Raw genomic sequence first — 13,142 nt, 5'->3', positions numbered from 1 at the left:
AAGCCTCTGGCCTCCGAAACTATAGTGCGGTCTTTGTGTGTCGCCGCACTAATGCTTTTTAGCAAAAAAGAAAAAAAGAAAATCACCTTTTGTCCTTTACCAGACTCACATTACCCCATGACTCAGACCAGCTTCCCTTCCTTAACCTCAGGTTAGAGATGGGAACTGATTTTCCTATCTGTGTGTAACGTTGTAGACGGGACAACTGTTCTTTTGTGCTCTGACATGAAGCCGACGCTTAACGTCCAAATCAAATCATCCACTCAGTACGAGGGGATCCATTTGGTGCATTTCACACTAAGAATAGCAATGACACACATTCCCTGACCATTTCCTCTGATGGTAAGGGATGCGTGTTAAGCATTTTTCCTTGGAGCTGATTGGCCGGGCCCTGCTGACATTCATGTGCTCACTATTCAGGTCAGTGAGCTTGTACGAGAGGGGATGATGCTAGAAAATGATGTTCCTACTGTATGATGACACTCTGAGCCCAGGCCGTGGTAAAGATGTTGAGCGGATTGACGCTGGATTATTTATGTCATTTCTTTGCGCATAAATCAGCTATAGAGATGATGCGCTGATCAGCCACACCATTAAGAGTGCTAACTGATTTCACTGTTGCGTCAAACCACACAGAGGTGAAGAATTACTGAAACTACAAAACAAGTTTGACCTTACATTACTGATGGCCACAATATGAATTATATATTATATTATTTTACTACAGACCCTGTAAATTGTTTTAGAAATGACAATATTCACAGTGTATGAAACAGGATATAAGTCACAACTTGATTTCAGATTGCTAGTACTCATTGTTTTATTGATTAAACAGGAAACAGAACAACACTGATGAGACTCGACACCGAGATATTGTTCTCATCTTATAATATTACCGGGCTAAGGATGGATGTGTCAGTATACAAGCTGGAGATCTCATCTCGGCATCCTCCATTCATAATGGCTGCTGTCGCTTGTCCATTTCAACTTCCTTCTCTCCTCCCTCAAACCACAGTCTCTCCCATAGTCCCACTGTGAGATCTGATCTAGTTACATATGAGCTGGGGGGGGTGGGGGGGGGGAACGTAGTCTCTGTACAGTTCAACATCTTGTGCAAAAACTTAATGGCACGTTTTCTTGCTACATACATCCAGAGATAGATGCGGAATGTAAATTTGGTTGTTGCATCGATTTATGGAGCGTCCATTCGTCTTCTCCTGGCATAAAGAAAAAGTAAAGGGTCTCGTTTGTTATCAAAGAGGTTTTCTGCAAAGAAATGACACGATTTTTGACAGGTCCTACAAAAACCGGGAGTAACAAAAGTTAAAAGCACTGTAGAAAAGACTGAATAAATTCTGAAAGTCTTTAGGAAAAGCACCTTTAGAAAGGCACTCGCCTTGTGTGTGTGATTGTTCCCAAATGACCTTTTCACTTGCTTTTCCTTATTTGCCGATGCTGCTGTGTGTTCAGGTGTGACCCGAACCTTTCCTGAGTACATGTCCCGTTGGCCCGACACCAGAGAGCCGCGCTTGTTGCTTCAGCTTCCAGTGGCGAGGATTTGTGCTTGAGTGCTGTCGAACCTCATGACTCTGTTACTGTTGCTTATGGTGAAGTGAAGCCAAGAGACGGCAGAGACGACCGGAGAAAAACCGTATAGAAATATACATTTAAAAAGGCGATCATGTCGTTAAATAGGGGAAGGTTCAGTCTTCGTCGTGATCTTTATCCTCGTTTGATTCAGTCCATGTCATTTTCTGATCTGGGTGCTGCTTCCTGCCGCTGCAGGTTTATGAGCTGCCCTGCGGACAGGAACCTTGGACACGGGTATCTTGGTGCGAGAGGGTTCTTTAGGCTGAGGGATTTGGGAGGCAGTGTGAGACTGTGTGCTGTGTTTCACGGGGATCTTTGAGTCACGTGATAAACTGGTGAGAACCTTTGGCTGGGCTGGTTGCTGATCCTCCTCCTGAGTGTGTATTAAGGTGGATACATTGGCCTCAACATCACTGACTTTATCTCTGCTTCTCCCTGCATTATGTGAGTTGAAATGCCTCTCCTCCTCTAACACAGGAGTAGGCGGGTCTCTGCTTGATTCATTATCAACATGTTGGCTGTCTCGGACAGATTGCTTGCCTGTTCTGCCACCTCCAACTACAGGTATTTTGCTAAGACCTGATGCCTTCACCTGTGGTGTTTTCCTTTCTTTGGAGGCAAACTGGTGGATTGTTTGGGTCTCACTGTTCAGTTCTTCTGTTTTAGCACCCGTGATACCTCCCGGTGTGCTACTTGAATCAACGAGTTGGCCATCAACTGTCACCTGTCCACGTCCTCTTGTTACAGCAGAGACTGCGGGTTCACTTGGCCAAGGTGCAGTGGGATAAGGAGGAGAAGTTGCAAGCGTAGGCACGGGGGAGGCTACGCTTGCACTTGGCCAAGGTGCAGTGGGAGAAGGAGAAGAAGTTGCAAGCGTAGGCACGGGGGAGGCTTTCGAATGACAAACTGGGATTTTAGCAGGCCACGGAGTGTCTTTTGATACATAAACAGGGATCTGAGCAGGGGCAGGACCATCTTTAGATACAGAAATTGGGATGTGGGTTGTAGTCGGGGTATCCTTGCATACTGAGATTGGGATTTCAGCCCGAGCAGTGGGAGCTTTAGCGCTATGACCCAGAGCAGGAGGTGTTGGGAGGCCTGTGGGAACAAAAGCATCAGCAGTAGGGGCTGCAGTAAGTGTTGGAGCAGGAGTTATCTTATCTACAGAGACCACTGCAGGATTGGATTTTGTTGTGGCAGAAACCCTATCTGAAGAAGTTGATGATGGAGCTACAACAGATGCATGGCTGGGTTGAGTTTTAGTTGCGGGAGGACAAAGATCTGGAGCGGTGACCAGTAAGGGGCAGGTCTTATTTTGGTCCACTGAGCTCAAGGGAAGAGTCGGCTTTGACATGGCCATTGATACTGAGCTTGAGGTTGCAGCTGATGTGGTAAATGTTGTCACCTTGGAGGTGATAACTGGTGGAGGACAGAAGGGTTTGGTTGTGACGGTACAGGTTGCTGTTACTGTCACTGGAGCTTTACAATCTCTTGCACTGGAAGATTTCAAACTGCTACCTGAATCCAGTGTAGTGGTGGTAATACGGGAGGGAGGGCTATGTGTTACTGGTGGTTTAGCTGACGCAAGAGGCAGAGTCGCTACAAAGTTAGCATTACTTACTGAATCAATTGTTGTTGGTGGTGCTGCAATCTCTGAAGCCACTTTGCCGGCCATTGAGGTAAGAGGTGGAGTAGTAAGGGAAGCTTTGATGGTGGCTGGGGCATTTGGAGGAGCTGTGGTTGTAGCAGAGGTGGAGCTCTGTGTGGGTTTATTTATGATGGAAGTGGAAGACATCACTGGAGCTGAAAGGCTTGTTAATGTGACAGCGGTAGTTGATATTTTTGTTGTGGTGGTTAATGAGTTAGATTTATTCTCAGTGTTAGTAGAAGTGGTAGTAGAACCCAAGCAAACTTTGAGTGAGTTCGGTGTCAGAGTGGAGGATGTGGTTGGTGTTTGGATGATAGAGGGTAAAGTCGACTTTGTCAGAGGAGTAAATGGTTGGCTCTGGGCTGTCGTGGAGGCGGCTATAGAATAGGGTTTTGCCATAGCAGCTGCACTGACTGAGGTAGAAGTCAGTGGAGAGGACATGGTGGGTTTGGAGAATAGAGATGTGGATGATGACGGGACTTCACTCACCACAGCACTTATGGCACTGCTGGCTTTTCCCCACTCTGCCTCCACATCAGCCATGATGTCCTTACCCCCTGAGATTGAGTCAAAGGTCAAGAGAGAAGATATGTCTGCCAACAAGGAGCTCAGGCTGGTATCCCCAGGTACCAAAGGTGGTTCAGAAGCAGGCTCATCGGAACTGCTCACTTTCCCTGTTGTTACCTGGGGAGTTATGTTCTCTGGTGGGGGTGTGGCATCCCCGTCTGGTGTCATTAAACTCTTGAGGTGCTCACTGCTCTCAGTCTCAGGGCTTTCCAGAGATCGAGGGGATTTGGGGGTGAGGGTAAGGTCCTCTTTGATGATTTCCACACTGTTGGCACGGGACGACATGAGAAGTGGGCTTGGTGGGATGTCCTCCTTGTCCTCTTTGTCTTTTGAGCGGAACTTTACACTGCCAAAGAGACCTTTCAGCCCAAGACGTTGCCGACCCACAGGCTGGGACACGGTGTGGACCCGCCGGTCCCCCACACCTCTCCTGCCACCCCTCAGTAATGACAGGAAGCTGAGGGACTTGGCTGAGCAAGCTGAAGAAATGGAGGTGCGAGGAGGGGCAGCAGCCAGAACGCCATCTTCACTGAGGAGCTCTTCATCGGCCTGCTCCCTCTCTCCTTGACTCACCTCCTGTCCCTTCTCTGAATCCTGCTCCGAATCTGTTGCAGCATTCTCTGATAATCCATCCAGGGTGTTGCTCCTGATAACAGGTGACTTGCTGTTCCCATCCCCTTTGCTCCGAATTGAAAAGATGTTACCTGGCTTGCGTTTGCCAAACAGCTTAAATCCTTTTCGTATTTTTCCACTCGGCTGGGATTCACCGGGTGGGGGGTCCGTGTTTTCTGTTTGTACATCCATCTTCTCTTTGTGTACTCCGTTCTCTGTATCCTTCAGTCTCTTGCTGCAGTTTGTATTCCCCAGCCAATAGTGAGTGTGGTGAGCATTTATTTCCTTCGTCTTTAGCTCTGCTTTATCTCTGCTGCTCCTTGTGTTTCTTGATTGAGTCTGTATCCCTCCCTCTCTCGCTCTCTCTCTGTCTTTCTCATCCAGCCCTTTCTCCTCTATTTCTCCCTTGAAAGCCCCTCCCCTTTGCCTCGTTTTTTTGTCTGGCTGCTCTCCCTGGTTGCCATAGCAACTGAGGAGTTAAGCAGCTTTCGTCAGCAATGCAGAGCCAGGGGCTGTCATCATCCCACCCTGAACGCAGCTTTCTCTGCCTCTCTCTCTCCTCCTCTGTCTGATGACTCTGTTTACATAAACAGCTAAGACAAATACTCCATTAATAGAGCCACATTTCCAATGCCAAATGATCTGGCATTATATAAACATCTCCAAATGAATGTGGTGTACATGGAACTGCAGCAGTATTATATCAGTGGAGCAGCTTTGATATTAAATAAAGAATTTTACACACAGCAACATTTAAATGATCCCAATCTGATAAATCAATCATTTCATATGTATTGTTGCATTATTCTTGTGTCTGACATCTGACTTTGGAATATAAATGGAATTTAGACCTACATTTTTTTAAATAAAAGCTCCAATGTTAAATAAAAAAGGGAACGTTTTTTATTTATAAAAAATATTGATTACATTTGATGTTAGCCAAAACATTAGTTGCAATGTAATACATGTTTATATGACCTATAATATTTAACCATATTATCAGAATCAAGTATTATTCTTGAAAACGTATTTCAAGAATAATCTATCTTGTTTTATTTGAATACTATTGGTTATTTTTCACCTGGTTAATGTGTGAAGTTTTGAGGTGGAGTGAGTGCAACCCCTTGTGGTTGCCTTAGAAACATCACATGGCTAAAAAGCTCACACACTGAGTCTGAAAATAAAGCTGCTTTCTCATCCTCATGTATTTCTTGGCCCAAATAAGTCTGAGTAAGTAGGTCAGCAAACTTTGAACAAATCTGGCTGTTTGTTTTCTTACTGTGTTGAGACGCAGGAGGAGATCTGAAGCCTTTCGCTGGTCTCTTGTGTGATCAGTTATACCTTTCTAAATATTGCACGGTGCCTGTTAAAATACATATACATAATGCAGGTCTGAATACAAATTTACAATAAGACTTTAAATGATTCTCAAATGGGTTATGCATTTAATTTATAAATAATAAATGACTTATAATAGATTCCACACACTGATACTGTCTCATGTGATGCAACTTTTTACTACTACTTCAATAAATAGCAAACAGGAGCCTTGTTGTCAATTGCAAACCTCAATGTTTGGTATTAATGAGTAGCAACAATTCATAATGACAGACCTCACTAATTCTAGAGCTTGGTATCAACAATATATTGCCATAATCTTAATGTACTGTACTGGCATTTTGTGAAATAAAATAATAAACAATCATTTTAAAATAAAATACCAAATACTCAACTAATAAATGTATAAAAATAAAGCATTGCATATTATAACATTATAATGCCACAGCAATAGCATCCTATGGCCAAGTGGAAGGGAATTGTGCTTGTACCTGGAGGGTTGCTGGTTAAAATCCCCGCCAGGTCAAGGGCTGGGGTCCCCCTTAGCAAGTTACCCAATCTCCAATGCTTCTTGTTAATTGGAGACTCAAATTTGATCCCAGCTACGAGGGGGAGCACATCCAGTGAAATCCAAGTGATGGTCCCGAAGCTAAATGAGAGATTTGCCAATATAATATAGCCGTGTTTCCATCACGGTACAGTTTGGTTTGGTACAGTATGGTCCGGTTTGGAACAGTAAAGCCTTGGGTCAGCCTTGCAGTTAGACTGAGAACAGTCAGAATGCAGTGTGAAGTCACATCCAATATAAATACATACTGTGTACAACACACACACACACACACACACACATCAGTCAGCAGTTTGAAACTGGAGACAACCAGAGAGGAATTTACCACCGATTAAAGATACAATATGCAACATTCAGCCTCACGTTAGCTGATTTAAATGCACAGTAGTACAATGGAGGACAGCCGTTTGTGTTTGTTTGGTTTGTGGCTGTTTGTCTCCAAAAGGCATCAAGCTTGGAACTGAAGCCGCCAGACCAGGACAAAAAACAGCAGGTTCGGTTTTAAAACGCTGGTTTTTCTGGTCCGGTGGGTTCAGATCCACAAGGTGGCAGTCCCTGGTCCCCTAGAGGTGGTAAAGGGTTAGGTTAATCTTTTTCTTGACACTAAATGGGGCTTGAGGTCCAAGTTTTTCGTAACTGCTGCTTAAACATGATCAGCACATGAATGATACTTGTATGTGATGAATGTGTGAGCGTCACTTCTCCATTGTTAACAGGTGAAAACTAGTTTTCTGCTTTGACTCTGGTCTCGGTTAAAGGGATAGTTCCAAGTGTGACAGTATGAGGTATTATTGACACATTATCAGCACAGGGAAATCATAATAAAAAATACAAATGTCCTACTCTATAAATAAATTAAATACATGTTTTATTTAACCTAATTTAATACTGACGTTTGTCCACAACAGTGTCAATAACTCGTGCTTCACCAGAGTGCCTGAGCTGTCCCTTTAACTGCAGCTGTTTGTAGGTCTTCGGTCATGGGACGTGATGAGATGAAGTAGTGGTCATTGTAAAGAAAGTAAATAAGTAAAGAAATGATATTTCTTCAGTCATCTGAGTGAAATAAATAAAACCTTTTAGTGTATCGCTCCATATCAACTTTTATTTTGAAATGGTTGGGTTATTGTTAGGGTTTCACTTGACCTGCCCCCTACTGGCCAGACTAGATTCTTAATTTTATATTTTGACATATTTTGATGACATATGTGCCCAGCCATGGAAAAACCAGGAACTAACACATGGATATCTGAACATCTTTGAAGAAGATGTGGCCATTTGAATGCCAAACTAGTTTAGGGAGAATTATGTTGACACACTATATACCAGGGCATCTTTGACAATATGAAGACATTTTTTTGTCATCATATACATAATGACATGTTTGATACTAATTCTGTTTTTGAAAACAGTGAATTGTGACAGTTGCGTTGACAACACACACCTACATGGTTAGCTGAAATTGTAGTCAGTTAAAAACCCTTGTGAAATGCTGCCATCTGCTGGACTTACCTTTCCCCTGCATCTTTTAAAATCTGCTGAAAGGATCCAGTTTTAAAGTTACAGTTTGTAGTATTTCTGGGGCTATATAAGCAAAAATTTAATTTACTATCCACCTGTGTTTTATAATTGTTGTATAATAATTATTATACCATTTTTGTGGCCTTAGATATAGGCCTTTTATAATGATATAGTTATTATTATTTCGACAGAAGCCTCACGTGCCTTATGATAGTCTACGCGGACAATCATACGAATGATGCACTGGGAAGTTCCAGAAACTACGTCACGTGACAGAGGTGGAAGTTGTTGTGAGATAGAGAGAGCACTGAGAGAAGTTAAATATGGCATGTTTTTAGCCTTTTTTGAGGATGGAGGATCATATTTGTACTGCTGAAGAAATCAGAGCACCGGCACCAGAATCTACGTCATCAAAGTAACGAAAACACGGCGCCGAAAAACATGTTCGTGACAGACAGTCGTAAACAGCTGTTACCGAGTATGTTCACTGATGAGGGACAATTGTTTACAATACCATAAAAGTCAGTCAGTCAGTCATCATCTACCGCTTTATCCTCCACCAGAGGGTCGCGGGGGGTGCTGTGCCAATCTCAGCTACATCGGGCGATAGGCGGGGTACACCCTGGACAGTTCGCCAGTCCATCGCAGGGCCACACACAGATAGAGACAAACAACCATTCACTCTCACACTCACTCCTATGGTCAATTTGGAGTGTCCAATTTACCTAATCCCCACATTGCATGTTTTTGGACTGTGGGAGGAAGCCGGAGTACCCGGAGAGAACCCACGCACACACGGGGAGAACATGCAAACTCCATGCAGAAAGGCCCTTGTTCCAACCGGGGCTCGAACCCGGGTCTTCTCGCTGCAAGGCGAGAGTGCTAACCACTACACCACCGTGTGACCCAATACCATAAAAGTGTGGAACATAATTTGTTCTGTGCATAAATATTAGTCATAAACAGCCCTATTTTCCTACCCCTATTATAGCCATTCTTTGGTGTTTACATTTTACATGTGCAATGTGGAATAAAGATTATTGTTGGATGGAACCACGTCTCTTGCTCCTTGATATGATGAACCTGTGTGCCCTTATTTGGGTATTTTGATCTTTCCATATTTCCAGATGAAATACTTTCCCTGGCTTTAACATATCCAGGATGGCTTTGTCAGAATGAAGCTTTTTTCATGATTAAAATAAATAATTCCGATTCTTTAAGCTTCTTAAATGTGAGTATTTTCTTCATTTCAAAGAAATCATTAAAAGTGAATCATTTTGATTTGTGGACAAACAAGGATTGACGAACACCGATCAACATTTTTTAAGATTTTCTGTTATTTTATGGACCAAACGATGAATCGATTCATCGTGAAAATAATCGACAGATTAATCGATTATGAAAATAATCGACAGATTAATCGATTATGAAAATAATCGACAGATTAATCGATTATGAAAATAATCGACAGATTAATCGATTATGAAAATAATCGTTAGTTGCAGCTCTATTTGATATCATCGGTTAAAATACCCCTGGTGTTATCTGAAATGATTCATTGAATATACAGTGTTATTATACAGTATTAGACCACCACCCAAAGCCACAGCTGCCCTAAATTAACAGCATTGGTAATTATCAACATAACTGCATGTTTGTGTAATGAAACATCTGTAATGTAATGTAACACCAGTGTGTATTAGCTCTTTAACCAAAATGATATAAAATAAAATATTGCTATCCATGAATTTTCAAATGTGTTTTACAAAAAAAAGCATGTTATTTCTTGATTTAACCACCAAAACTTCTTTTTTTCTGTTCAAGAATGCAAATAAAACAGTTTTTATGATTACATTTTACGCTTGATTAATTCCTGACTTCTCAGGGATGATCAAATGTGGCTATAAAGAGGTGAAAGTTCATTTGCCATTTCGTTTTAGCTTTAAAAAAAAGATTTGTTTTCTCGTCTTTATGACAGGTGGTCTTCAGCATTTATATATTTATTTATTTAGGACACTTCTAAAAACGACTCAAATTGGTCATATAAGTCAAACTTGGTACACGGAAATCAAACATAAATAACCATTTAAATAAAACTGGCAGCTGGCTATAATCCCCTGAGTTTTTTTCTTCAGCTATTGTTATTATAGGGTATTCTTTTTATAACCTTTATTAGTATATGTTATTATATATAATATATATATATATAATTATAATCCACGTAAAGATACCCAACAGAATAATGTCCCCAGCTGCAAACTCGGCTATATATCTGTGTGTATATAAAAAATACAATAAAAAATAATATGTATAATTTATATTATTGTTATAGTATTGTTAAATCAAAATGTGAATTTTGTGGGAATTCATCCCCACACTGACTGGCAGCTGGCAGACCTCTGCTGGTCGCTTTAAAGTATTTTTAAGTGGATTATAATTAGGTTATTTACATTTTTTAAACAACAATTGGAAATGTTTATATAACCATATAATGTTGTATAGTGTAAAACATCAATTGCCTCACATAGAAACGCCACACACAGTACATACATCAAACATATTCAATAGTCACACAATGAAAAAGGCCAGAATCGAAAAGTTTCCTAATAAAAAGTGAACTGTTTTGCTGCTGACATGTCAAAGTCAAGACTCAACTCATGTGGATTCAGGTTTCCATCTTAACTTTGAGGCCGACCTTCTTTCAGACATCATGCTCAACAAGAACATTAGTCTTCTGGTCCTCATCATGTGCTTCAGAGGGAAGTGGGTCATATGTCCGACGGTACAGAAACCGGGTGACCAGAGTGATGATGAACATCTCCATGATCATCATCTGCTGATTTAGCACTGCAGGGGAAAGAGGAGAAGAAATGACGACTGACTTGTTTGGTTTTGTGGGTTTTTCCTCTCTCTTCAATTATCAGCTGTGGAAGAAAAAAAGGGATTTTTTCTTACTTGATGCACGAGCCTGAGAGGAGAAGGGAGGGGCACAGGCGATGGTCCCATCCAAGGCCAGGATGTTAATAATTGACGTCTGCAGCTGACTCAACACAAGTACAAGCTGAAAGGAGAAAGACAATTCTAATAAGTTACTTAAAGTACACATCCACTTATAGTATTTGTATATGTTCAATTGTGACTACATTTAACAGATAAGAAAATCCACATTTTACACTAAAGTTAAGACAGAGTGTGGAGGAGGCTGGTTTTCAAGTTTAGTTTTATCTTCATCCGGTTTCTTTTTCTCAGCGCCGCATGTCAACAACACATAGTAGCTCATGTGGTTTTAATTATTGATTTATAGAAAAAAAAGGAAATTAAAGAAAGTGTTCCCAATATTAGGTGAAGCAATTCAGGATACAGATACAGTAATAATTGCTTGTGACTCACTTGGTACATAGCATACTTGGGCACAATCTTAAGGCTGCGCAAGTGGCTGTTGGTGTTCATAAAGGTGATGGCAACAGGCCAAAGGGAGGCGAGTGTGAGAACACCGATGAATGGATTAATCCATATGGCTGCACCAGTAATCTCCAGCTGAAAAAAAAGAAGCAAATATTATTATTTATTATTTAGTTAGTAATACTAATACCCCCATTATTATGTTAAAACAATATATACAGAGGCTATAAGAATGTGCAATATGCTTTTTTTTCCAAAAACTTACATCAGAGAGATCAAAGTTGCCATTTGTCCATAATATTATGCAGAGGACCGAGAGAACCGTTTTCAGGATCGCATACTGAAGAGCACCCACCTTCAGCCAGAATAACATTCGCCTGAAGCAAAGAGACATTGTCTTCAGACATTGTCTAGACAACGTGATTTTTGAGGTAATAGGCGTAAATACCGTGACATGGGTACACGGGGTAAACAGAGGCAGCAGCAGCAGCAGGGGCCTGTGTTGATCCTGAAGGGTTCGCCAGAGAAGCGCTTCAGAAAACCCTCGCTGCCTCCCAACTCCTCAACCAACAGGACCAGGACTTTATACACCACCACTGCAAAATAACTACAGAGAGAAAAGAGATTCCCATTTGTGCCTCTCTAAAAAGGACACCAAATACCACCTTTAACTGATAAAATCATATGTATTCTTGACACGATGTACATCATTCACAGTCACAGTAGATTTCCTGTATTTTATTAAATTGAGCTGTATGCAATGATTCACTGAGTGGTTACATTTTGCTTTACATGAACTGAGTGGTTAAACATTTGCTTTACACACTCTACTTCAGCGGTTCAGAAATATTGTAGTATCTCAGGTGAAGTTGAGATAAAAAAAAGTACCAGTTCGACGTCATGTCAGTGAACATGACTGCCTTCGGGATCCACATCCCAAAACAAGCCATGGTGGAAATGACCTGTCGTGGAGAAATATGATCGTGTGCATAAGCGCTATACCATCAGTGTCATCAGTCTATTATTGCTCCACAATGAGGCTGAAACACTCACTGGTGCTGCACCATTAATCCAAATAAGAGTCGTCTTCTTGGGGTACGGCAGTTTTTTATAAATGTAGACGCACTGCTCCAGGTACAGCAGCAGGGAGATGCAGGACATGAAGGTGAGCATGGCGTACAGGCACAGTTCAAACACATCGAGCTCTGCAATTTAAACCAAACACATGTACAGCACGTTTCATTTTGTTACTCAAACACACATTCATTTAACCCCAAAAGATGCACGACTTATGACTGTGCACCTGTCAGAGGAAGTGTCACTCAGACAGAGAGATTAAGGCTCAGTGTCAGTAGCATACTGTAAATTGGCTGATAAGGAAACAAGAGGCTGTGACGTCACATTGTTGTCCACTGAAAAGATGCAGCAGCTAGAAAAATAATCAGCAATCTAAATTGAGAGTGAATAGTTCATTTAAAAAAACTCATTCAGATGGAAAGTGAACATGAAGATGACTCTTAATGTCAGCTAAATAAATACCAAAACCTCCTCTTCATCTTCATCTTCATGTTTTTATACTATCAAGTATGCGTTCTCTATTTTACGCATATTAATAATAATGGTAGTTAATTCGTTATAATCAATAATAAAAATGGGTCACTTACGCTTTATTACGTCAATAGCCAGTGGAGGCTTTTGTAAACACGCTGGGTCAATAGTGACGTTGAGGCCGTCCTCCATCTTATGCAGATTTACTAGCAGACTAAAGGTTTTTTTTCAAAAATGGTTTAGAAAAATCCCATCTGGATCAGATTAGTAAAAATAGAAGCTAAAACATCCACACCGTAGCAGCAGGCGTGACAGCAAGTGCACATGAAGCTGAAAGTGAGTGAAAGC

General features: G+C 41.4%; 2 protein-coding genes across 2 annotated transcripts; both read right to left on the bottom strand.

Annotated features, from left to right (window-relative positions):
- Positions 1 to 1,747: 1,747 nt before the first annotated feature.
- si:ch211-244c8.4 (mucin-2) lies at positions 1,748 to 4,609 on the bottom strand. The gene has a single exon (XM_058627850.1). The coding sequence runs from the start codon at positions 4,607 to 4,609 to the stop codon at positions 1,748 to 1,750; it is 2,862 nt and encodes a 953-aa protein (XP_058483833.1).
- A 5,567-nt stretch (positions 4,610 to 10,176) lies between these two features.
- On the bottom strand, positions 10,177 to 13,141 carry LOC131458618 (organic solute transporter subunit alpha-like). The gene is made up of 8 exons (XM_058627809.1): positions 12,911 to 13,141; positions 12,300 to 12,451; positions 12,135 to 12,208; positions 11,695 to 11,853; positions 11,512 to 11,623; positions 11,235 to 11,381; positions 10,800 to 10,905; positions 10,177 to 10,691 (listed from the first exon to the last, which is right to left on the bottom strand). The coding sequence occupies exons 1-8, from the start codon at positions 12,984 to 12,986 to the stop codon at positions 10,546 to 10,548; spliced, it is 972 nt and encodes a 323-aa protein (XP_058483792.1). The 5' UTR covers positions 12,987 to 13,141; the 3' UTR covers positions 10,177 to 10,545.
- Between the last annotated feature and the right edge of the window lies 1 nt (position 13,142).

The sequence above is a fragment of the Solea solea genome, chromosome 4 (genome assembly GCF_958295425.1).
Source record: "Solea solea chromosome 4, fSolSol10.1, whole genome shotgun sequence".
Taxonomy (NCBI): domain Eukaryota; kingdom Metazoa; phylum Chordata; class Actinopteri; order Pleuronectiformes; family Soleidae; genus Solea; species Solea solea.
The sequence above is the reverse complement of the archived record's forward strand: the minus strand, read 5'-3'. Positions and strand labels throughout refer to the sequence as shown.

Coding starts and splice junctions, on each gene's coding strand:
- si:ch211-244c8.4 (XM_058627850.1), bottom strand. CDS start 4,609: ATGGATGTACAAACAGAAAACACGGACCCCCCACCCGGTGAATCCCAG.
- LOC131458618 (XM_058627809.1), bottom strand. CDS start 12,986: ATGGAGGACGGCCTCAACGTCACTATTGACCCAGCGTGTTTACAAAAG. Junction 11,624..11,694: donor CCCCGTGTACCCATGTCACG/GTATTTACGCCT, acceptor TCTTTGCTTCAG/GCGAATGTTATTCTGGCTGA. Junction 11,382..11,511: donor GCAACTTTGATCTCTCTGAT/GTAAGTTTTTGG, acceptor CTTTTTTTTCAG/CTGGAGATTACTGGTGCAGC.